The sequence below is a fragment of the Taudactylus pleione genome, unplaced genomic scaffold (assembly GCF_031769625.1).
Source record: "Taudactylus pleione unplaced genomic scaffold, aTauple2 ptg000647l, whole genome shotgun sequence".
Lineage (NCBI taxonomy): Eukaryota > Metazoa > Chordata > Amphibia > Anura > Myobatrachidae > Taudactylus > Taudactylus pleione.
In genome coordinates, this window is record NW_028285049.1 from 4,145,470 (window position 1) to 4,172,265 (window position 26,796).

At 45.4% G+C, this 26,796-nt stretch overlaps 1 protein-coding gene across 1 annotated transcript in view; it reads left to right on the forward strand.

Annotated features, from left to right (window-relative positions):
* C7 (complement C7) overlaps window positions 1–26,796 on the forward strand; it is a 126,711-nt gene that overhangs the window by 35,967 nt on the left and 63,948 nt on the right. Inside the window, exons 7-10 of the mRNA XM_088455236.1 lie at window positions 6,331–6,468; window positions 14,119–14,362; window positions 22,463–22,576; window positions 23,025–23,191. Coding sequence (XP_088311362.1) covers window positions 6,331–6,468; window positions 14,119–14,362; window positions 22,463–22,576; window positions 23,025–23,191 — 663 coding nt within the window. The remainder of the gene's footprint in view (window positions 1–6,330; window positions 6,469–14,118; window positions 14,363–22,462; window positions 22,577–23,024; window positions 23,192–26,796) is intronic.

Consider the following 26,796-nt stretch of genomic DNA (forward strand, 5'->3'; position numbering starts at 1 on the left):
TTAATTTAAATAATATCATCAACATTCCATGTGATAACAAAAGTGCAATTGACTTGTCTTCAAACACCAAACATCATGGTACATCTCAGCACATTGCCATAAGACACCATATCATTAGAGAGTTGGTAGATAGCACCTTAGAGTGATTTATGTGACTTCCGAGGGAAACCTATATTAACTAAATATATGACGTCAAATGCTCTAAATGCCTTTCTACAAAAATGTGGACTGGAATGCATTTGATATGTTGATGCATTATGCTATGCTTTGCTTTACATATCACCCTGTATTTTTTGGTTACAGATAAGGCATCCAAAATGTGGAATGGTTATGTCATTATCATGTAACCAGAGACTGCCTTGAGTGAGAGGGGTGTTGGAGGAGAGCGTACTGCGCCCTGTCTCCCTTTCTGTCTGGGCACTAGAACCCTGGACCACTGGAGGTGCAAACTGCAACCTAACCAAGTGTGCTACTGTGCATACGCAGTTCTCCCTGTGTTTTCTTCTCTCCTCCGTCCTCACCCAAACAGATTCTAGCTATAATGTATCTAATTCATTCTATAAAATAATAGCTGATTGGTTGCTATCGGCAACATCTCCACTGGTCTTCTTTAGAAGGTATGATAAATCTCCCTCTTTGTCACAGTTAGGGCTCCATTTATCAAGATTATTTTAGTATCAGTTAAATGTATCAAAGGGCTTTTGGAGCAGTTTTCATATAAAACTACTCCAAGCACTTAAGTTTGCAGTCTTTTAGTAAGCAGAACGCATTTCCCCTACTTGTAAAGGGAAATGCGACCTGCTTCAAATGTACTATTGTTAAAAAATACAGGGAGGGAGCCCTGAGATAACAAACACCACCTGGAGATGGCTTAAGCAGAGTGTTCCCCATCTCACCTACTCTAGCTCAGCCTTCCCTGAAAGCAGAGCCCCTAGTAAGCTTCAGCGATCAGCCGGCATGTCTGATAGACCGCAGCACCGATCATAGTGAAGCACCCCCACACACACTTACAGTACTTCCATTCCGGTGATCGGTGACCCTGTAAGCTCCTCAGTGACCCGGTCATCTAATCGCTGTACAGTGGTCATCCTGAACGGAGGTAAGTGTAAGCTGTGCAGGGAGGGGGGGAGATGGGGATGGCGAATGCGCGGGTGCACTGCCAGGATTTTATTTGCGAAAAATACCCTGAATAGTTGTGAAGAGGAATCGCAGGTACAGAGCTGTCCCTGCACGCAATATTTAATACATTCTTGTTTCACATTCCATCCGCACCCGAGATGCAGATTGTGATAAATAGGCCCCTTAGAGTCTATGGGCAACAGTTTTCACAGGGTTACACCGCATATGCCATATGTACAAAGCATTGGAATGGTCCCAATGGGTAACACCATCTTCAGGTAGCGTTACCCAATAGAAGCTTATGGGATTCTTTCAGGGATGCTCCCACTGAGGGATCCAATCGAATCCCTCCCATCACCCCCCACGGCATGCGCAGAAAGACACCAGAGGGACTTCTAGGTGTAGTACCCGGATGTCCCTCTGTCTGGAGGCATCGCAAAGGACAGCTCTTATCGGGAAAGCTGTTCTCTGCAACGTACATAGGTACATACCGCCATAATCAATCCCTCCCTATGACCAGTAAGTTACAGTGGGAAGTAGTCCTGAACGCCCCGGAGGCAAAATGTACCAAGCATCACATTTTGAACGAGATACATCCCACCACTTAGCAGCGTTTAAAATGTGTGTACGATTGTGTGTATGATTGTGTGCACGATTGTGTACGATGTGTGTACACACATTTTCTACTCACAGCATCCTGCCCGTACACTTTCACCAACATTTCCTGCGTCTCCGTTGCTGATTTACCCAATTTGAAGCAGAACTTAATGTTGTGTCGTTGCTCCATTGCTGTTCGACGCACACACTGCTCGGGACACTCTGTTGAAATGAATGCAATGGCAGTGCAGTGGCGGCCTCGGGCAAACCCCGACTGGGGGAAGGTCCAGACATGTCCATGCATGTCAGCGCGCATGAGTGACCTTGTTGCAAGCGTTGCATACAGATATATCAGGCCATACACCAAACATTTTAGACGGACCTCGTATTTGTGCATATAATATATATATATATATATATATATATATTAGGGGTGAGCGGGTTCGGTTTTACTCGGATTTACTCGGTTCTTATCGCCACTTTACCGCAAATTCGGATTTATTATATTGGCTATCCAAAACACATGATAGGCGATAGCCAATAAAATGCCGTTTAAAGATCCGAGTAAATCCGAGTAAAACCGAACCCGCTCACCCCTAATAAATATATATATATATATATATATATATATATATATATATATTCAAGGTGAAAATGGAAAGGCACTCAGAAACGCAAATAACTTCAAGCAGCTACAATGATGAAATCAACGTTTCGGAGAGAACCTCCTTTATCAAGACTGTATAATGAAAGAAAAAGACAAACATACATTAAATAGACTTGGCTTACCACCCTCGTGACATGTGCAAGCAATTCCAACCGACGGCTGAATCCCGCTGACGTCACACATGCGACTCGGAAAAGCCGGGGACTCCCTGTGGGGGAGTGGTTAGACAGTGACAGTGGTGAAAGGACCATCACCAGGGTAACATATAAACAACAACGCTACGTAGCACGGCAAAACACTGTGCTATTACAAGGTGAAGAAGCGAACTAATGTAATCAATGCATCAATGTAATGGCCTGAAAGGAGATGAACCTGCATAAAGTAATAGCAATAAAGGCAAGAAATAGAATGCATGAACGGTATAACAGCAAACTGATGTAACATCTGAGGCAGGTATATGATCATATGAATAGTATTAAAGAGAAGAATCAGCGATAATATCAGGCACTAATATCAAATATCTGTGCATATAACTCCCTGAGGAATCAGCGGAGAAATCAACAAATAACATAGACATCACAGAAAACATGAAAACACAAGAGATTCATTCAGTCCCCTGGGTTGGACCGTCTGGAATCTGTGGATTCATTGTGCTTCTTTTTGCAGCAAAGTGCGATCACGATCACCTCCCCTAGGATTAGGGGGCACATAATCAATCATTTTGTATCTGATGGTTGATAGATTGTGTTGGAAATCCTTAAAATGTCTAGGTACAGGCTGGTCAATCTGTTTGCCATCAAGAGCCGCTCTAATACTGGACCTATGTAGGGCCATGCGTTCTTTCATTTGTCTTGATGTTTTCCCTATGTAAAACAATCCACAGGGGCATCTTATAAAATAAATGACAAAACGACTGGAGCATGTCAAGGCATGATGGATTTTATAGATTTTGCCAGATCTAGGGTGAGCAAAGGTGTCCCCTTTGCTTGCACATGTCACGAGGGTGGTAAGCCAAGTCTATTTAATGTATGTTTGTCTTTTTCTTTCATTATACAGTCTTGATAAAGGAGGTTCTCTCCGAAACGTTGATTTCATCATTGTAGCTGCTTGAAGTTATTTGCGTCTCTGAGTGCCTTTCCATGTTCACCTTGAATATACAATTTTTTTGGGTTGTGGCACCGGAGCTACCCTAATGGAATGTTATATATGAGTGCCGGTCTAAACGTTGTCTTTATATATATATATATATATATATATATATATATATACATACATACATACACACACACAGGTTGAGTCTCCGATATCCAAAATACTTGGGACAAGGGGTATTTTGGATAACGGCTATTCCGTATTTTGGAATATTTGCATATCATAATGAGATATCTTTGGAACTCCTGCTGTTTGTCGGCGGCCCTACTGACATCACTCGTAATGTCAGTAGGTGGACTTTCTGCTCTATTAGAGCAGGAAGTCCACTGGGGCTTGCGGCCACGAGACCCTACCACAAGGGTCTCGTCGCAAGCCTGATGGTCGCGATGGTCTTGACCCTCGCGACCATCACCTGGCCGCTCGCATAAGCTATTGGTGGTCACCCACAGCTATCCGAGCGGCCAGGAGGCCGTCTTTAAAGAAAAAAGGGACGCCCTGATTCAGAGCGAGCGCTCTTAAAGAGCGTCCGGCTCTGAATCAGGCCCACAGCCTGCAGGTAATTTTATACAATATTTTCAATAATTTTGTGGCTCAAACAAAGTTTGTGTACATACCGTATATACTCGAGTATAAGTCGACCCGAATATAAGCCGAGGTACCTACTTTTACCCCAAAAAACTGGGAAAACTTACTGACTCGAGTATAAGCCTAGTGTGGGAAATGGCAACAGCTGGTAGTGCCCCCAGTAGTAATTCCCCCTGGTTGTGCCCCCAGTAGTAATCCCCCCCTGGTAGTGCCCCCAGTGGTAATCCCCCCTTTCAGTGCCTCCAGTAGTAATCCCCCCCTGGTAGTACCCCCAGTAGTAATCCCACCTTTTAGTGCCCCCTGTAGTAATCCCCCCTTTTAGTGCCCCCTGTAGTAATCCTCCCCTGTAGTAATCCCCCCCTGGTAGTTCCCCTAGTGGTATTCCCCCCTTTTAGTGCCCCCTGTAGTAATCGCCCCCTGATACTGCCCCCTGTAGTCATCGCCCCCTGGTAGTGCCCCCTGCAGTCATCGCCCCCTGGTAGTGCCCCCTGTAGTCCCCCCCCCTAGTAGAGAGAGACGTGATAACAATAAAAAAAAAAATAAACACTTACCTGAAACTCCCGCTCCTGGTCCCGCCGCTGTCCGCTCCTGGTCCCGCCGCTGTCCGCTCCTGGTCCCGCCGCTGTCCGCTCCTCCGGCCGCTTTGCATGGGAGAGACGTCGTCATGACGACGTGTCTCCCATCACCCACTGCGGGAGCCGGAAGATGGCTCCCGCAGTGGGAGCAGCAGCAGCCGCTGAGAGTCTGACAGGCTGCTGATTACAGCAAACACATAGCTGCCGGCTCCGGCGGCTATGTGTTTGGCAGTGTGTAGCGCTGACCGAACTCCGTCCGGTCAGCGCTACACTTGACTCGAGGATAAGCCGAGGGGGACTTTTTCAGCACATTTTTTGTGCTGAAAAACTCGGCTTATACTCGAGTATATACGGTACATGAAATTCATTTATGTTTCATATACACCTTATACAAACAGCCTGAAGGTAATTGTATACAATATTTTTAATAATTTGTGCCTTAGACAAAGTTTGTGTACATGGAACCATCAAAAAATGAAAGTTTCATTTTCTCAGTCAGGCCAAAAAAAATTCTGTACTATGGAATATTCCGTATTTCGGAATATTTGGATATGGGAGACTCAACCTGTATGTCCTGAAGAAATTTTTGTAATAAAAATGAAACGTTGACCTGACCCACATGTATACAGGTTGATGATTTGGTGTTAGTACACCGTCTGTACCCTGGATGATTAGCCCTGCGAGTGCCACTATTGGATTTGGATTGATTGTATCTTGTGGCTGGAGGCACCGAGGCAAGCTGTGGTTCTATTCTAATTGAGTGCCGAGCTGCTCTGTATATATATATATAGTTTATAATATATACACACAGTATATGTGTATCTATCAATAGCTATATATATCTCTATATCTAAAATCCCCCCCCCCCTAAATATCCTGTATTTGCCCTTGATGGTGTTACACTGGGATCCTGTTACATAACAGACATCTCTGTGTTAATTATTATTATAAATCTATGAGTAACAAAGATATCTGGATATTGTCGTTATAGATACTGGGTACAGTCAAGCGTATTGCAAACTGACAATGGGCCTGATTCATTAAGGACCGCAACTGAGATCACGGCTGCGATTACGCACGGAGTCTAACTGCTATATGTTAATCTATTGCGATCGCTTTGCTGTTACAGCACTACATATGGACGCCCACCTTACCTTACACACATCCGTAATGTTTAGCAAGACTGCGAAACCATCGGTAACATTAAGTACCATCGCAGCCTCACACACACTTGCACAAGCTCTGACCTTACTCCGGAATTACTAACCTCATCACGTGCAGTGACAGGCCAAGCTGCGTACGGCAACCCAGTGGATAATTTATGCACACCCCTGCAACGGTGTTCAAACGCACTGGCACGCCTGTGTTTCACCGACCAACCCCCCGTCCCCCCATGGTCACCTCCCACAAACGGCATTTCATGTCAATCACTCTGCGATGGTTCTGCGTAGTCTCTGGCTAGTTCGCGCGCACACACTGTGATGCATTCGCTTGCGCAGAGCCCAACAATTGGCCGTAATGGCAGTCGCGATCCGTAATGAATCAGGCCCAATATACATTGTTTGCATTGTTTTCATTCTTTCATTGGCTTTAATGTGTTTTATTTTATTTCCACACCCAATGGATTTCTTACAGGTAGAAGTAAAGAACGATTTTAGCCATGACTTTTATAGCAGCAGCTGGTCCTATGCGAAAGACAAGGAGAGACGTGTGACGAGTGATTACGGTGAAGGAGGCGTCCAAACAGAAACTGAACGTTATACAAAGGAAAAGGCATGTAAAATATTCTGCCCTTCTGGAAAAAGGTTCAGCGTGGTTGTATTACAGGTTGAGTCTCCCATATCCAAAATGCTTGGTACCAGGGGTATTTCGGATATCGGAATATTCCGTATTTTGGAATAATTGCATATCATAATGATATTTCTTGGGAATGGGACCCAAATCTAAACACAGAATGCTTTTATGTTTTATATACACCTTATACACACAGCCTGCAGGTCATTTTATACAATATTGTAATAATTTTGTGCATCACAAAAAGTTTGTGTACATAAATGAAATTCATTTATGTTTCATCTACACCTTATACACACAGCCTGAAGGTAATTTTATACTATATTGTTAATAATTTTGAGCTTTAAACAAAGTTTGTGTACATTATTAAACCATCAAAAATCAAAGGTTTCACTTTCTCAGTCATGCTAAAAATATTCCGTATTTCGGAATATTCCGTATTTCGGAATATTTGGATATGGGAGACTCAACCTGTATATGCATTATGAAGTTATTGTGCTTAGCTGGGTTGTTTTGATCTTTATATATCATACTATGGGCTCTATTCAGTAATATATGCTGTAGCCGATTCATAGCTATAGGCTTTCCTCTCATCTTTTACTTTGCGCTATTTATATGAAATCTCCTGCCGGCACAAACAATGCGATAACGGCGTGTCCCTGCCAGGAGAACATGAGGCTGCTCTGACTTTTTTGCGGTTTTTGCACCAGCGAAAGACGGCGACAGAAGTCTGAATCTGGTGCGTGCGCAGAGCAGGTCCGGGCAAAGTAGCCGGAAGAGAAATGTCTCTGCTCTGCTTCTCTCCAGGGACAGGAGACACAACGCCATCCTGAGAGAGCATTACACTATTCAGAGAAACACTCACAAACAGATCGAATAAGTCCATAATCTATAGAAATGAGTCTATTATTCGGCAGACAGAAGAAACAAAATTTTTCGGTCTTGTTTACTGATATTCTCCATTTAGTACTCCTTTTCCCCAGCATCCCGTCCTTCCCCTACATCATACTTGCCAACTCTCCCTGATTGTCAGGGAGACTCCCTGAAATAGTAGCAATCTCCCTCTCCCTGAAGAGTCTAGCAATCTTCCTGATTGCACCTTACCCCCATTATGTAGCTGTTATATATTAAAATAAAGAGATATTTACATTCAAATGGGATCATTAGTATCATTTCCCTGCATTGGTTATAAGGCACATTGGGGCAGATGTATGAAGGTCTGGAAAGTGATAAAGTGCAGAGTGATAAACGACCAACCAATCAGCTCACAACTGTCATGTTACAGGCTGTGTTTGAAAAATGACAGGTGGGAGCGTATTGGTTGGTCATTTATCACTCTACACTTTATCACTTTCCACAGCTTCATACATCTGCACCAATGATCCCTATGGCTACATGCATTTTCTGTAAGGTATCAGTGTGTTTTCATCAATAAGTAGATCTTACTAACTGCTTTTGTGCTCATTTACATTTGGATGTAAGTAAAGGTGCATACACACACAACGATTTTTTGAACGATTATTGTTAACGATATCGTTTATCGTTCAATTGTTGAAAAAATTGTTCACTTTCTATGTTAAAACGATGAACGATTATCGTTCATGTGTGTTCACGTTTGTAGTTTGCAGTTTGTAGTTCAGTCAGACTGACCAACTGAACGATTTTCATTAATGGAATATGCAAAAATCGTTTGTAGTTCAAGAAAATCGCTCATTACACTTTAAAAATCTGACAGATAATGGTTCATAAAATCGTTCAGAAAATCGCTGGTAACAAAATCGTTGTGTGTGTATGCAGCTTAAATGTTATGACCGTGCCTCAGATGTATCAGTACACGCCCACTTTACCGCCGCGCTCATCGGTGTTACTTTCACAATCCCTGAAATGCTTTTTCAAAAGTAGGCAAGTATGCGCTACATTATGCAATCAGAGTTGAACGTAATGCCACCCATATCGCATTCACGGAGCTAGGGGGGAGATGTATCAAACTTTCTATAGAGCGGTGAAGTGGAGAAGTTACCCAAAGCAGCCAATCAACTTGTAGCTAGCATTTATCAAGTACAGTCTAAAAATAACTTAGGTACAAGCTAATTAGGCAGCTTCTCCACTTCTCTTTAGAACTGTGGTTCTCAAACTCAACCCTCAAGTTTTGCCAACAGGTCATGCTTTCAGGATTTCCATCTGTGGAAGCAGGTGGGGATAATTAGTGACCCAGAAAAATAGATGAACTCACCTGTGCATGATTGAAGACATCCATGAAACATGACCTGTTGGTGGTACTTGAGGACTGGAGTTGATGATGACTCACAACAGAACTTGGCGTGAGAAAAAGTCGCGTCCGCTGCATGGTGGAACTTTGTATGCAGGTTCAGACTCTTTCGCATACAGATATACAAATGTCGCACATCAAATTGATCTAGATAAATAATATTGTCGCTTGCAGTTGTTTCATTTATGCGAATAAGACGCACATTTTAAACGAGAAAGATGTTTGGTGCGGCCAAGTCCCCTGGGTCCTGGCGTGCCGGTAGACGCTGTTTGTCTTGACTGAGGGCCTGATTCAGCAAGGAACGCACGCTAGCAGACGCACGCACCTAGCCCTTGCGAGGATATGCTAATCAATGCATACGCACGGAGACCGCTGCACACGAAGCAGACACCCAGCAAGACATAAAGTCACCCACCTTTGCTGTGATTGACAGCGTAAACATCGGGAACATCAAGTGCCATCAAAGCTGCATGCAAGCTAAGGGTAGATCTGACCCTGCCGCAGGACTAGATAGATTCCTGCACGCAAAGAGGCGCCCAGCAGCATGCGCCACCACTGAAATTAATTTATGCACACCCCAGTAACGGCGTGCCTGCGTTCGGCCGACCCCCCCCTTGTCATCACCCTCAAATGCCACTTCCTGTCAATCAACATCGGAGGTCTCTGTGGGCTCCCTGCGTACTCTGAGAGAACCTTAACCATACGCAGCAACCTGTTTGCGCACGCGCAATGCGATGCATACGCATGTGTAGATTGCAAACATCGGCTCGCACCGTGCGTTCTCTCATTTGCATTGCTTGCTGTATCAGGCCCTGAAGCAGCAGTGTATGAGGACACATCTCTATACTGTATAACAAATGCCCCCCAGCATGCTGCACTGCACATTGGAGATTAAGTGGCCTATTCATCATCACTTAATTTTTACAAAAGCAGGAGAAAATTAACATTTTCACCTGCAATTGTAAAAATTAAGTATTTGGGCCATAGATATCTCCTACTTACCTTCCTTTCCGGAATGCCCCGCTGTCCCCATACACTATTAACACAGATATCTCCTACTTACCTTCCTCTGGCGGAATGGCCTGCTGTCCCCATACTCTAGTATCACAGATATCTCCTACTTACCTTCCTTTCCGGAATGCCCCGCTGTCCCCATACACTATTAACACAGATATCTCCTACTTACCTTCCTCTGGCGGAATGGCCTGCTGTCCCCATACTCTAGTATCACAGATATCTCCTACTTACCTTCCTTTTCCGGAATGGCTCGCTGTCCCCATACACTAGTATCACAGATATCTCCTACTTACCTTCCTTTCCGGAATGCCCCGCTGTCCCCATACACTATTAACACAGATATCTCCTACTTACCTTCCTCTGGCGGAATGGCCTGCTGTCCCCATACTCTAGTATCACAGATATCTCCTACTTACCTTCCTTTCCGGAATGCCCCGCTGTCCCCATACACTATTAACACAGATATCTCCTACTTACCTTCCTCTGGCGGAATGGCCTGCTGTCCCCATACTCTAGTATCACAGATATCTCCTACTTACCTTCCTCTGGCGGAATGGCCTGCTGTCCCCATACACTAGTATCACAGATATCTCCTACTTACCTTCCTTTCCGGAATGCCCCGCTGTCCCTATACACTATTAACACAGATATCTCCTACTTACCTTCCTTTTGCGGAATGGCCCGCTGTCCCCATACACTAGTATCACAGATATCTCCTCCTTACCTTCCTTTCCGGAATGCCCCGCTGTCCCTATACACTATTAACACAGATATCTCCTACTTACCTTCCTTTTGCGGAATGACCCTCTGTCCCCATACACTAGTATCACAGATATCTCCTACTTACCTTCCTTTTGTGGAATGGCCCAATGTCCCCATACACTAGTATCACAGATATCTGCTCCTTATCTTCTTGGCCTGCTGTCCCCATACACTAGTATCACAGATATCTCCTACTTACCTTCCTTTTGCGAAATGTCCCGCTGTCCCCATACACTAGTATCACAGATATCTCCTACTTACTTTCCTTTTGCAGAATGGCCCTCTGTCCCCATACACTAGTAGCAAAGATATCTCCTACTTACCTTCATTTTGCGGAATGGCCCACTGTCCCCATACACTAGTATCACAGATATCTCCTACTTACCTTCCTTTTGTGGAATGGCCCACTGTCCCCATACACTAATATCACAGATATCTCCTACTTACCTTCGTTTCCGGAATGCCCCGCTGTCCCCATACACTATTAACACAGATATCTCCTACTTACCTTCCTTTTGCAGAATGGCCCGCTGTCCCCATACACTAGTATCACAGATATCTCCTACTTACCTTCCTTTTCCGGAATGGCTCGCTGTCCCCATACACTAGTATCACAGATATCTCCTACTTACCTTCCTTTCCAGAATGCCCCGCTGTCCCCATACACTATTAACACAGATATCTCCTACTTACCTTCCTTTTGCAGAATGGCTCGCTGTCCCCATACACTAGTATCACAGATATCTCCTACTTACCTTCCTCTGGCGGAATGGCCTGCTGTCCCCATACACTAGTATCACAGATATCTCCTACTTACCTTCCTCTGGCGGAATGGCCTGCTGTCCCCATACTCTAGTATCACAGATATCTCCTACTTACCTTCCTCTGGCGGAATGGCTCGCTGTCCCCATACTCTAGTATCACAGATATCTCCTACTTACCTTCCTCTGGCGGCATGGTCCACTGTCCCCATACACTAGTATCACAGATATCTCCTACTTACCTTCCTTTCCGGAATGCCCCGCTGTCCCTATACACTATTAACACAGATATATCCTACTTACCTTCCTTTTGCGGAATGACCCGCTGTCCCCATACTCTAGTATCACAGATATCTCCTACTTACCTTCCTCTGGCGGCATGGTCCACTGTCCCCATACACTAGTATCACAGATATCTCCTACTTACCTTCCTTTCCGGAATGCCCCGCTGTCCCTATACACTATTAACACAGATATCTCCTCCTTACCTTCCTTTTGCAGAATGACCCTCTGTCCCCATACACTAGTATCACAGATATCTCCTACTTACCTTCCTCTGGCGGCATGGTCCACTGTCCCCATACACTAGTATCACAGATATCTCCTACTTACCTTCCTTTTGCGGAATGGCCCGCTGTCCCCATACACTAGTATCACAGATATCTCCTCCTTACCTTCCTTTTGCAGAATGACCCTCTGTCCCCATACACTAGTATCACAGATATCTCCTACTTACCTTCCTTTTGTGGAATGGCCCAATGTCCCCATACACTAGTATCACAGATATCTGCTCCTTATCTTCCTGGCCTGCTGTCCCCATTCACTAGTATCACAGATATCTCCTACTTACCTTCCTTTTGCGAAATGGCCCGCTGTCCCCATACACTAGTATCACAGATATCTCCTACTTACTTTCCTTTTGCAGAATGGCCCTCTGTCCCCATACACTAGTATCAAAGATATCTCCTACTTACCTTCCTTTTGCGGAATGGCCCACTGTCCTCATACAGTAGTATCACAGATATCTCCTACATACCTTCCTTTTGTGCAATGGCCCACTGTCCCCATACACTAGTATCACAGATATCTCCTACTTACCTTCCTTTTGCGGAATGGCCCACTGTCCCCATACAGGTGTATCACAGATATCTCCTACTTACCTTCCTTTTGTGGAATGGCCCACTGTCCCCATACACTAGTATCACAGATATCTCCTTACTTTCCTTTTGAAGAATGGCCCTCTGTCCCCATACACTAGTAGTATCAAAGATATCTCCTACTTACCTTCATTTTGCGGAATGGCCCACTGTCCCCATACACTAGTATCACAGATATCTCCTACTTACCTTCCTTTTGTGGAATGGCCCACTGTCCCCATACACTAGTATCACAGATATCTCCTTACTTTCCTTTTGAAGAATGGCCCTCTGTCCCCATACACTAGTAGTATCAAAGATATCTCCTACTTACCTTCATTTTGCGGAATGGCCCTCTGTCCCCATACACTAGTATCACAGATATCTCCTACTTACCTTCCTTTTGTGGAATGGCCCACTGTCCCCATACACTAGTATCACAGATATCTCCTACTTACCTTCCTTTTGCGGAATGGCCCGCTGTCCCCATACTCTAGTAGTGTATGGGGACAGAATTTATCTAGCTCTGAAAATACAATATTTTCGGAGCTTGATTGCGAGACCATTTGCCGTCTTCAGATGGCTTGTGGATCGCAACCCATTCCTTTCCTTTTGGAAGGAGGTCCGGGTTTGCGAAAAGGAATCCTTCCGGCCTCTTCCGCCGGACGTCGGGGCTATTGTGCGCATAGGTGACCTGTAGCATGCGCACTACATCACTGCTTCGAAAAGAGCAGTGAAGCTGGTCGGGTGGACAGCTGATTTCGCATCAGCTGTCACTGCGCTGGAGCAATGATGAATTTCTCCGGATTCCACGGTGAGTCTGAATGTTAATTAACTGTCTTCAATAATTACCATCATGAATAGGCCCCTTTGGGGTAATGCAAGAATAGAACTATAAAGATAGTAAATAGGGCGCTGTGGTGAGGAGTCTTCCCAGCAGCTGCAAAAAAGGGGAGGTAGTCAGCCTCCTATATGACAATATAGAAAAGAAAATATGCAGCGCTGATAATAGATGCAGTTTAATATAAATATAAAAATAAACATAATATCCTATAGGCACTATTGCTGCAGCAATATACAGGATGGGCACTGATGTAATGTCTCGCAAGGTAACTTGGGATATAGTTGTAAATCCAACAATGGGAAAGATTTTACCAGCTTATGTCCAGATGAAACGAGGGTCCCAAAATTAGCAATGGTATCACACCGGCGAACAACCAACGCACGAAAAGACCTCTGAAAGATTGATGCTGGAACCAGGGATGGCGTCCCAAGTTGAGAAAACTCCAATGCAGTTCCTGAATAGTGTCCAAATGATGAGTGCCTGATAGGAAGAACCACCAACGCGTTTCACTACCACCTGGTAGCTTTTTCAAGGTATTATGCATGCTTTATGAGGTTGTTATTTGGACCTCCATCTACTATCGCATTGGATCCACAATATTACCACACAAAAATACATTTTGATATGTTTTTATTTCTATGATTGTATTGTTTTTATATTTATATTAAACTGCATCTATTATCAGCGCTGCATATTCCCTTTGGGGTAATACCTTTTGGATCCAATTTTTGGTGTAATACATTTTAGAATTTAGTGGAAGAAAATGTAAAAATAAAATAAAAAGTTTCAAAGTTTGTGTTGCCATGATAAATTACGTTTGATTTTTTTGGTTACCCGCAGAGTTACCAATACCTGGTTATAAGAAATCACGTGGAAGTGGCACAATTCATAAATCGCGACCCAGAGTTCTTAGTCCTCGCTGAACCGTTCTGGAAAGAACTTGTTAGTCTTCCCTCAGTTTATGAATACAGCACCTACCGAAAATTCATTGACAGATACGGAACCCATTTTCCAAAGTCTGGATCTTTGGGAGGAACTTATGAATTTCAGTTTTACTTGGAGAGCGAGAAAATTACCAGAAACGGTACAGCTTTCTTTACACTATTATTTGTACAAACTCCTTGGGATAGATTTACTGCAGCTTCTAAAATAGAAAAGGGGTGCAGTTGCCCATAGCAATCAATCAGATATATATTAGCTGTCATTTCTCTATTGCATTAAAGAATATGGTAGACAAAACCTGATTGGCTGGTATGGTGACAGACAACATATCACTTGGGTGCTAACAGTTTTAGAATGTGTAACATTACATGACACAGCTGATACATTGTTTGTGGCAAAAGGGTGTTTCCTCAGATTACCTCTGTAAAAAACTTGGTACAGTGTGTCCCAAGAAGTTCCAAACGCACCTCTTCAGAGTTTTGCAGGGGCGACAAGGGGAAAGGGGGAAGTGGGTGCGGATTACCCAATCTCAGGACTTGTAGGAAATGGTGCGGCATAGGGGGCGTGGCCGGGGATACTATTCATCATTAGGGGCGGAGCGGGGGAGTGCATTTTGGCACAACAGCTGCATCCAAAGACGTAACTGCTGTGCAAAAGCGTCCATCTCTGAATCAGTCTGATTGTCCACTATCACTAGAAATAGGCAGAAATATAACAATGGGCCTGATTCAGACCCACTCGCGAGCGGCTGTCCGCTCGCAAGTGGGTCGATGGTCTGCACTGAGCATGCGCACGACGGAGGGAGCTCCGTCGTGCGCATGCGCCAGACGCGACGAGCGAAGGACTTTCCTTCGCTCGTTGTGTCTGATCAAAGGGGGCGTGCTGTCGATGTTGATTGACAGCATGCCCCCTTTGGTGGGCGTGCCGGGGGCGTGCCTCCCAGACGGGGGCGTTCCCAAGGGAACGCCTACCGTCAGAAGCCGGCCCACTGACATCACTAGTGATGTCAGTGGGAGTGATTTTGGCTCTGATAGAGCCAAAATTACTCCGGGCCTTGCAGTTGAGAAACTCAACCGCAGGCTCCGGCTCGCTGTGGCGATGGTCGCGATGGTCAAGACCATCGCGGCCATCAACCTGCACGCTCGTACAGGCTGTGGGTGGTTACCCACAGCTATACGAGCGTCCAGGAGGACGCTCCATAATTATGGAGGACGGCCCTCATTCAGAGCGTGCGCTCTGCTCAGAGCGTACGGCTCTGAATGAGGGCCAATGTTCCTTCTTTGGGGCTCATTCACACTGAGTGATACAAATATAAAACTGACCTTTTTATGAAAAATAAAAAGAAACACGCAGGAGATAATGAACAGCAGCTTCGCTATGCATTAGTGGAGCTTAAATAAGACTATTTTTACCTCTAATTTCCCGTTTGCAACTTATGGGGAAATATGTCACCAACTCTGCTCTTACAAGATCAACTATAAGCCAGTACTAAAACCAGGGACGGGGAAACCTCAGGCCCGGGGGTCGTATAAGGCCCTTGGAATCATTTGGTCTGGCCCTTGGAGCTTTTTTCTGCTAGCCTCATCTGGCTAGCAGGGTGCCTAGAACGGCGTCCTGCAGCCAGCATCTATGCAGCAGTGCCACCTGGAGCCTCCTTAGGATGCTTCAGACGGCCGACAGCTGCCCTTACAAATACATGCCTACTCTGCCTATTTGGCCGGGAGCCTCCCGAAAATCAGGTGCCGCTCCCAGCCTGCTGGAAAAGTAAGCAAGCCTCCCGGTCCTCCAGTCCCCCAGCCATGCAGCCTCAAACACACTCAGCAAGGGGGCTGATGATGCGATTCTCGCTGAATCGCGTCATCATGACCCTGCCCCCTGCTCCACAATGCCGGAAATATCGGCAGTGCATGGTTCCGCCCCCAGCCCCGCCCCCTAAATACAGTCAAATGTCACATGTACGCGGCCATGGTCCCCCTGCTAAGCTGACTTGGCTGCTCCCTCCTGGAGCAGGTAGCTAGGATATCGGCAAGTATGCCCTTACAGCTCCCCGGAGCATCCTCAAGATGATTCGGGCATTGCTGTAATCACCGACGATTGTGTTCCAGTCCCCGGGATACGTCACGCAGAGGGGTCGTGGCTTGCACTGGACCCGCGAATAATGATATATATATCGAAATGACCCTCAGCAGAAAAAAGGTTCCCCACCCCTGACTTAAACAGAAAAAATGTTATAGTGTCTTTTTAGCTGTCATCTTAATGTAACTTATGAGGACCTATTTTTGTAGCTGAGAAAACCCCTTTTTCTGGCATTTTCTAAGCTTTTTATCTCTTATTTAAAGGTCAGTGATAGAGGTCAATGTGGACAGCGGAATATTGCAATTCATCAAGTGACAAAAAGCTAAGCTTTTTGTGGCTACATTACGCCATCTTCTGGTGGTGGCGTCAATGAAGGACCAGTATACAGTAAGCAGCCAGCCTGTATGCGAGTAGCAGCGATGCAGATTGTCATTTAGCGCCCATTTTTAATAAATAGATCCCAAAACATACCAGTCAAACAGACAACCATGGAATAGACGCAGAAAAGTTACCTAAAACAAGAATTATATATAAAAACTGTAGATTGGGGATTTTATTATTTTGGCAAAATTCAGTGTTTTATCTGACTTCAAGAACACGTTTTATGCAGTCACTGACAGCAAACATATTATTTATTTGTATCTTATAATGTTCTACAATGTAAAGTGTCTGGCAAGAACGAAACTTTCTAACTAAATTTTAAAAATGATGATGTTCAGTTAAAGTTGCACAGATTTAGAGCTGAATGTCATAATTCTGAAATGGACATTTACTGTCAGGAGAGAGACACAGTACAAGTTCCTAGCAGAGAGACATATAGGGCCAAATGTAATAGGTTGCGAATTTGGAAAAAATGCGAGTTTAACGATAAACTCGCATTTTTTACTCACTCGCAAATGTAATAGGGTGCGACTATAGTAATACTCGCATTTTTCAAATTTTACTATAAGTCGCAAAAAAGCATCTTGCATCCAAATGTTTTCCCATTCTCTAGATAGAACTCGGGCAATGTAATAGAAGTCAAGTGCTTCATTCGCACATGTTACTGTCTGAGAAATCACAAAAAAATGACCAGCTTCAGGATAGCGAGTTTATCCTGAGCAGGTCAGAGTAACATAGAAACATGCACATATCTATGAGATACGCGCATGTTTCTGTGTGTAAAAACATAAGATGTGCACCCCCTCCCCAGAAGCATAACCAGCATTGGGCTCTGTACAGCCTGTGTTGGTTTTTAAAATAACAGGGGCCAAAATGCATAGGGGGACCCTGTATTTTAAGTCCCAGCACAGGGTTTTTCTGATTCAGTCCTGGTTGTAGAAATACAGGGGACAAAATGAGTAGGGGTCCCCTGTAATTTCCATAACCAGCACCCAAATTTTTCTAGTGGGGGGGGGGGGGGGTAATGCCACAGCCAGGGAAACCCTTTCACTGGGTTCTCCGGCCAAAGCATTATCCTTGAACGCAAGTAAGCCAAGGCTGGGGATCCCTGGGGAGGTGGGGACCCCCCAATAAAGGGCTCCTCCTCTCCAGGGCACCCCAGGCCTTGGCTGATAGCCCAATGCTATCCCCGGCACGGGATGCAGTCGGGAAGCCGGAGGATGGAATCCCGACTGTCTAATCCCGGCAAGGGGTTAAATGACAGGCGTCAATATCCCAACTCCTGTCATTTTACCTACGCCGGGAGCCCAACACCTGGCTTATCGATCGAAGGTAAGCCGGGCGCGGACAGCCGCGCGGTGGGAGGGTTAGGTTTAGGGTTCCTGTGGGGGACTTAGGGTTAGGCAGCCCCCCAGGAGGGTTAAGCTAGGGGAAGGGGGGTTAAGGTTAGGCACCCCTGGGGGGAGGCTAGGGTTAGGCACCCCCCGGGGGGCTTAGGTTTAAGCGACGAGGAAGGGGGGGTTAGGTTTAGGCACTTAGAGGGAGGATTAGGGTCAGCACTTGTGGGTGGTTAGGGTTAGGCACCCCTAAGGGAGGGTTAGGGTTAGGGTGGAGGTTAGGTTAGTGAATACTTACCTTTGACGATCGGGATTTCCTCCTCTGTCGGGATGCAGGTGTCGGGATTAGAACGGCGGTAAATTGTATGTATTCCTCCCGGCACCCCTGGCTGGTGAGTGCCGGGTTGATTGTGTAAATGTGGTGTACAATGTAAATATCGTCTTTTGCAATATACTGTAACTACAGGTCCCAGCAAGCCTCCCTCGCATGCTGGTACTTGGAGAACCACAAGAACCAGGATGCGGGGCATTACCGGACCCCTGGTGCCTGTAGTTCTACTGAAAAAGAAATATAAAAAAAAAGACAAGACACACACACCATGACAGTAAAATTTTATTTAAACATACAGGCACACACACATACACATTCACACTCACTATCGCACATACTCACCTAGTATCCCTGTAGCCAATCACGTCCCCTTCTCCAAGTAGCATCCACGGGTACGTGAAAATATAATTCCATACTCACCTCCCCCATGCATTGTTCATGTCCTCTTTGGTCCATGTAGGCATCCAGGGGGTTAAAAAAACAAACGGAAAATCCTGAAACCATGCCAGACAGGAGGAAAGGTATGTCATTACCCATACCCTTCCTCTGCGTGAATGACTGGGAGCCACGTGTACCCAGTCATTGCAGGAGCCGCCAGCAAATCAGCAGGTGTCTCCGTCGGAGCTGCCCGCTGATCAGCTGTGCGCAGTCAGCCTGTCTCCTCCATAGACTTCAATGGTGTGAAATCTCTATTGAAGTCTATGGTGGGAACCGCTACATTGTATCCAGTGATGTAACCGCAAGGTTCACCTCAAGGGGATTGGTATGAAATACCACCGGACGCTGGAACACCGGCACAAGTGAGAACCCAGCAGCAGCTAAGGTAAGTACTAATTAACCTAACCGCCCCTAACTCTAACCCTCCCTTAGAGGTGCCTAACCCTAACCCCCCCCTGTAAGTGCCCAAACCTAACCCCCCCTTCCCCACAGCCTAAACCTAAGTCTCCCGGGGGGGTGCCTATCCCTAACCTTCCCCCGGGGGTTCCTAACCCTAACCCCCCCCTTCCCCTAGCCTAAGCCTCCCGGGGGAGAATGTCTAACCCTAAGTCCCCCCCCGACAGTCCCTAACCTAACCCTCCCCCCTCCCGCTGCTGTCCGCGCCCGGCTTACCTTCGATCGGGATGCCGGGAGTCGGGCTCACGGCGTAGGTAAAATGACAGGCGTCGGGATTTCTACGCCTGTCATTAGACCCTTGCCGGGATTAGACAGTCGGGATGCCGACGGTCGACATTTAGACCGTTGGCATCCCGAATGCATACCACCTCAAGTAACCACGAGGATGTAGTACGCTTGAGCGTCATCTCCCCAGAGTCTTCCTCCTGGAGGACAGACATCTAAGATCATTGAATTACTCTTCAGTAATGATCCATATGCAGGTTGGAGCCACAAAAGTACCAGTCCTGCCAAAGAGACAAACCAATCCCATGTTGTTGCTCCACCATGACACAGCTTCTGCACAAGGCACCTATATTCACAGTGAAGCATGGGCATGATCCTTCACTCTTGGCCACTCCTCCCTAGCCCTGGGATCTGAGACCTCTCTTGGCATCTCTCCGAATATGGGAAGTGCAGAGAGACGCTGGATCCGCATGGCACATGTAATAAGGTGGCTGGTCCCTGGGGATCCTGGGTCAGGCCACTAGGCAGCAGGACATTGCTGAGACTGCCCACTAACAGGCCAGGATTTACTCCCATGTTTCTCTTCGTAGTAAAATTGCTAAGATGCTGATTTACAAAAGTGGAAGAGTTACCCATAGCAACCAATCAGATGATTCTGCCTACCGTCTATCTGGTTAATTGTAGAAAATTATAGCTAGTATTTAATTGGCTGCTATGGGCAGTTCCTCCACTTTTGTAAGCCCAGACTTCCCAGACTGGGGTTCAGGGTAAAAAATCTACATATATAAAACAAATAAAACACTCTTTGCAGAAAAGGTATATCCCAGTAAGTATAATGGAGGAGACTATGTATGCTGGGGATGCAGGGCCAGATTAACAATGGGGCGGATGGAGCTACAGCTCCAGGCCTCCAAATAAAAATAGGCTGTCACACGCCGCACTAGAGACCCCAGGATCAGACCCCATCACTTACCTTTGCGGACGCTGACCCGCGGTTTCCCCCGGCTCCCGCACTGTGCGCTGCTTCCTCCTCTTCCAGGACGGGTCCCGCTGTTGTCCTCTGACGGGTCCCGCCGCTATTCTGCTTCCATGCCGGCTCCCGCTGACTGCTTGGCTCCCGCTGCGCATGTCCAGGAAGCGCTCTCCTCCGGTCCATGGGCGTGGCCATATTGGATTTGCCCATGTGACTCCACTGCCACCAATGAGCAGGCTTCTCCTTTTCTCTCAGCCTACCAGGACCCAGCGGCCACTATAAAAGGACCCTCACTACTGACACAAGTTGCCAGTGCAACAAGTCTCTTAGTGTAAACTGAGTGAACCTCCCCACTGCGCTCTGTTGGGCTATCCAGCCGCTCCAAGTAGCTTCCAGGCTACCGCCCTCTCCACACGGCTATCCAACCGCTCCAAGTAACTTCCAGGCTACCGCCTTCTCCACACGGCTATCCAGCTGCTCCAAGTAGCTTCCAGGCTACCGCCTTCTCCACACGCCTATCCAGCCGCTCCAAGTAGCTTCCAGGCTACCGCCTTCTCCACACGGTTATCCAAGTGCTCTAAGTAGCTTCCGGGCTACCGCCTTCTCCACACGGCTATCCAGCCGCTCCAAGTAGCTTCTAGGCTACCGCCTTCTCCACACGCCTATCTAGCCGCTCCAAGTAACTTCCAGGCTACCGCCTTCTCCACACGGCTATCCAGCCGCTCCAAGTAGCTTCTAGGCTACCGCCTTCTCCACACGCCTATCCAGCCGCTCCAAGTAACTTCCAGGCTACCGCCTTCTCCACACGGCTATCCAGCCGCTCCAAGTAGCTTCCAGGCTACCGCCTTCTCCACACACCTATCCAGCCGCTCCAAGTAGCTTCCAGGCTACCGCCTCTCCACTCAGCTATCCAGCCGCTCCAAGTAGCTTCCAGGCTACCGCCTCTCCACTCAGCTATCCAGCCGCTCCAAGTAGCTTCCAGGCTACCGCCTCTCCACTCAGCTATCCAGCCGCTCCAAGTAGCTTCCAGGCTACCGCCTTCTCCACACGGCTATCCAAGCGCTCTAAGTAGCTTCCAGGCTACCGCCTTCTCCACACGGCTATCCAGCCGCCCCAGACAACTACCATTTTACCATCCACCACGCTACTTCTGCATTACCCGAATCCTCTATCAGTCTACTGCACCCTCTCATGCGGAGAAACTTTATCAAGCCAAGTCTCCTCCAGCGAGCATCTGAGCCAAGTAATACAGGTCCAAGGCCCAGTCCTGGAACACAGCCTCAAAGTCCCACGATTGTGACATAGGCCCATCAACATGACAGAATGATTACCAGCTGCCAGTATTTAAATAGTTTTTCTAGTCCCCCGTCCCCCCCAAAAAAACTAAATTATGCAATTTTTCTATTTCTATGTAGTTAGGGAGACATTGTGGTCATAGTTTAGGGGGTGTATACACCAAGGTGACTCTGACCACAGCCACACAGCACCGTTCATAGCTCTTCCCATTCTCAGTATAGGCCCTTGAACATTTTCAGCTCCAGGCTCATGTGGGCCTTAATCCGGCCCTGTGGGAATGGACAGAAGACTATATATGCCTGCACAATCCCTAAGGGGGAGATGAACCAAATCATCTAAAGATTGGAGAAGTGGACAAATGAAGAATTTGCCCAAAGAACCAATCACCTCCTAGCTATCATTTTTTAGAATGTACTTGATAAATGTGAGCTAGAAGCTGATTGGTTGCTGTGGTCAACATCTCCTCTTGTCCTCTTGTCCACTCTTTATAAGTTTTACACATTTCTACCTAATTCCTGAAATTCTCGCAACACCTAGGACAGCAACTATAAACACAGCCAAGGGTTCTGAATAACCAGTATAATATTATCATTACTAGGCTATACAGTATATCCAAATCACAGTATGTGATATATGCGAGTTGTACTGATTTGTATATAACTATTATCATCTTCATTGTCAGTAGATTGCTCAGTGATACAACCAATCTGGCTTTCTATTGTCTTCCAGGTGTGACTTTGTCCGACATGCAGAAATGTACCTCCACCAGCGTAGATTTCTTCATCGTGAAGTATTCATCGTCTGAGTGCAAGAGAGTGGCTGAAGTGATAAAGCAATCCTCTGGTGTGTATTGTATTATACAGATTGAATTACGCCTCTTTCCATCCTGGGATTTCTCAGGATGAAATGACTCTTATGACAAAGATAAAAATGTTTTTACAAAATTCAGTTTCATGCCAAAATGCAGATCATTACATGCAAACACTTCGAAATGACAAATAATGACGCTAATGCTGTGATTTGCTATTATTATATTATACGGAGGATTAGTTTTTAGCAACATGATCATTTTTATACTAGGGGGTTTATTCATTATGTTGATTATCGGCGTCCGAACAGATCCTGATAGTTAAAATACTAACTCGACGCGGAGACAGCTAATCTGAAAGTCAGCTGTGTCTGCGAGCGGCTTCAGAGCAGAATGGGACTCTCTTAATGCAGCCATTTTATTTAGACTGACATCATTGCCTCAATCCCCACTATGACCTATTTTATCTTTTTCTATGTGAAGGTTCCGGTGACAAAGAAGTCCGTGGCAAGGCCGTTGTCACAGGTGGAGAACCCAAATTTATCACAGGTCTCAGCTATTTCTCCATGGATAACCCAGTTGCTAATGACCAACGCTACGCTGCCTGGGCTGGTTCCGTAACAAATCTGCCAAGCATTATCAAACAAAAGGTCAGAACTCATTTTATGCTTCACAATAAGACTTGGCAAAAGTGATTGCTCTACTTTGCACAGTGATATGATTATTAGGGAACATAAGAGGGAACTACAGATGTTCGGGCAGCGAATTATTAAGCACAGGATATTAATATATCTCTGTCAAGCAGTACTCAGTAGTCATACTAAGTCATACTCACCTACTCACCCAGAATGTTCAGGAGTCTCCTGGAGACTCACCGCTGTCATCCGGTTCGGCCACTTCCCAAGTGCAGTGGCGAAACGGATGGCGCGATGATGTCGTTTTTGCTGAATCGCGTTACCGTGACCCCACCCCAAATCTAAAAGGCCAGGATTTGTATAACGAGGCCATGATGATACAATCATGGCGTCATGCACCCCACACCGCCCACTGGGCTGCTCCACCCCTCCCGTACTACCCTCCTGGCTGCCCCCCTCCAGGTGGGGGCAGCCAAAATATCAGCATGTGTCATTCATAAATTCCGTACCGCACTCATAGTCACACAAACTAGGATCCATTTTGTCAGATGTCAATAACCATACAAGTGTGTTTTTGGACTGCACTCTGAGGAAACCGAACAAAACATGGGAGAACATACAAACTGCAAACATATAGGGAACTGGGTCAAGCTCATGACCCCTGTGCTGTGAGGCAGCAATGCTAATCACTGTGCCACCGGGCTTCCCCATCTCTAGTCTTTTACTAGGGATAAAGTACTTCTTTAAAGATTGCATTGTACTACACATATTCAGCTACAAGAGAGCAATTGTTCTGATCCAGATTTAATTAATCCTGGGGTTAAAACTATTTGATCAAGTAGCAGTTTTTGGGCTATTTCTGGAATTTGAAATGAATTCTTCTTCTTCCTTATTTTATTTTCCCTTCAATGCCTTAATACATATTGTCCTGGATGTTTGTTTGGAAGAGACAAAGGGGAGTGTCAGACATGTCTCCATCATTTCAGGGGCGTGTCACATCCTGCATCTGTGATCCCGTACGCGGGAAACATGGCTCCGTCATCTCAGTGACGGTGGCCATTCTGGGTGACCATAGACTCACTCAAGGAGTATGTAGCAGCATTTGCATAAAGTCACAGGGTATGTAGCAGCATTTGCATAAAGATACAGAGTATGTAGCAGCATTTGCATAAAATCACAGAGTATGTAGCAGCATTTGCATAAAGTCACAGAGTATGTAGCAGCATTTGCATAAAGATACAGAGTATGTAGCGTCATTTGCATAAAGATACAGAGTATGTAGCAGCATTTGCATAAAGTCACAGAGTATGTAGCGGCATTTGCATAAAGTCACAGAGTATGTAGCAGCATTTGCATAAAGATACAGAGTATGTAGCAGCATTTGCATAAAATCACAGAGTATGTAGCAGCATTTGCATAAAGTCACAGAGTATGTAGCAGCATTTGCATAAAGATACAGAGTATGTAGCGGCATTTGCATAAAGTAACAGAGTATGTAGCGGCATTTGCATAAAGATACAGAGTATGTAGCGTCATTTGCATAAAGATACAGAGTATGTAGCGGCATTTGCATAAAGTCACAGAGTATGTAGCGGCATTTGCATAAAGATACAGAGTATGTAGCGGCATTTGCATAAAGATACAGAGTATGTAGCGGCATTTGCATAAAGTAACAGAATATGTAGCGGCATTTGCATAAAGTCACAGAGTATGTAGCGGCATTTGCATAAAGTCACAGAGTATGTAGCAGCATTTGCATAAAGTCACAGAGTATGTAGCGTCATTTGCATAAAGATACAGAGTATGTAACGGCGTTAACATAAAAATACAGAGTATGTAGCGGCATTTGCATGAAGTTGCAGAGTATGTAGCAGCATTTGCATAAAGTCACAGAGTATGTAACGGCATTTACATAAAGTCACAGAATATGTAGTGGCATTTGCATAAAGATACAGAGTATGTAGCAGCATTTGCATAAAGTCACAGAGTATCTAGCGGCATTTGCATAAAGATACAGAGTATGTAGCAGCATTTGCATAAAGTCACAGAGTATGCAGCAGCATTTGCATAAAGATACAGAGTATGTAGCAGCATTTGCATAAAGTTGCAGAGTATGTAGCGGCATTTGCATAAAGTCACAGAGTATGTAACGGCATTTACATAAAGTCACAGAATATGTAGCGGCATTTGCATAAAGTTGCAGAGTATAGCAGCATTTGCATAAAGTCACAGAGTATGTAGCGGCATTTGCATAAAGTCGCAGAGTATGTAGCAGCATTTGCATAAAGTCACAGAGTATGTAGTGGCATTTGCATAAAGTCACAGAGAATGTAGCGGCATTTGCATAAAGTCGCAGAGTATGTAGCGGCATTTGCATAAAGTCACAGAGTATGTAGCGGAATTTGCATAAAGATACAGAGTATGTAGCAGCATTTGCATAAAGTCACAGAGTATGTAGTGGCATTTGCATAAAGTCACAGAGTATGTAGTGGCATTTGCATAAAGTCACAGAGTACGTAATGGCATTTGCATAAGGTCACAGAGTATGTAGTGGCATTTGCATAAAGTCACAGAGTTTGTCGAGGCATTTGCATAAAGTCGCAGAGCATGTAGCGGCATTTGCATAAAGTCGCAGAGCATGTAGCGGCATTTGCATAAAGCCGCAGAGCATGTAGCGGCATTTGCATAAAGTCGCAGAGTATGTAGCGGCATTTGCATAAAGTCGCAGAGTATGTAGCGGCATTTGCATACAGTCGCAGAGTATGTAGCGGCATTTGCATAAAGTCACAGAATATGTAGCGGCATTTGCATAAAGTTGCAGAGTATAGCAGCATTTGCAGAAAGTCACAGAGTATGTAGCGGCATTTGCATAAAGTCACAGAGTATGTAGTGGCATTTGCATAAAGATACAGAGTATGTAGCGGCATTTGCATAAAGTCACAGAGAATGTAGCGGCATTTGCATAAAGTCGCAGAGTATGTAGCAGCATTTGCATAAAGTCACAGAGTATGTAGCGGAATTTGCATAAAGATACAGAGTATGTAGCAGCATTTGCATAAAGTCACAGAGTATGTAGTGGCATTTGCATAAAGTCACAGAGTATGTAGTGGCATTTGCATAAAGTCACAGAGTACGTAATGGCATTTGCATAAAGTCACAGAGTATGTAGTGGCATTTGCATAAAGTCACAGAGTATGTCGAGGCATTTGCATAAAGTCGCAGAGTATGTAGCGGCATTTGCATAAAGTCGCAGAGCATGTAGCGGCATTTGCATAAAGTCGCAGAGTATGTAGCGGCATTTGCATAAAGTCGCAGAGTATGTAGCTGCATTTGCATATAGTCGCAGAGTATGTAGCGGCATTTGCATAAAGTCGCAGAGTATGTAGCGGCATTTGCATAAAGTCGCAGAGTATGTAGCGGCATTTGCATAAAGATACAGAGTATGTAGCGGCATTTGCATAAAGTCACAGAGTATGTAGTGGCATTTGCATAAAGTCACAGAGTATGTAGCGGCATTTGCATAAAGTCACAGAGTATGTAGCAGCATTTGCATAAAGTCACAGAGTATGTAGCGACATTTGCATAAAGTAACAGAGTATGTAGCGGCATTTGCATAAAGT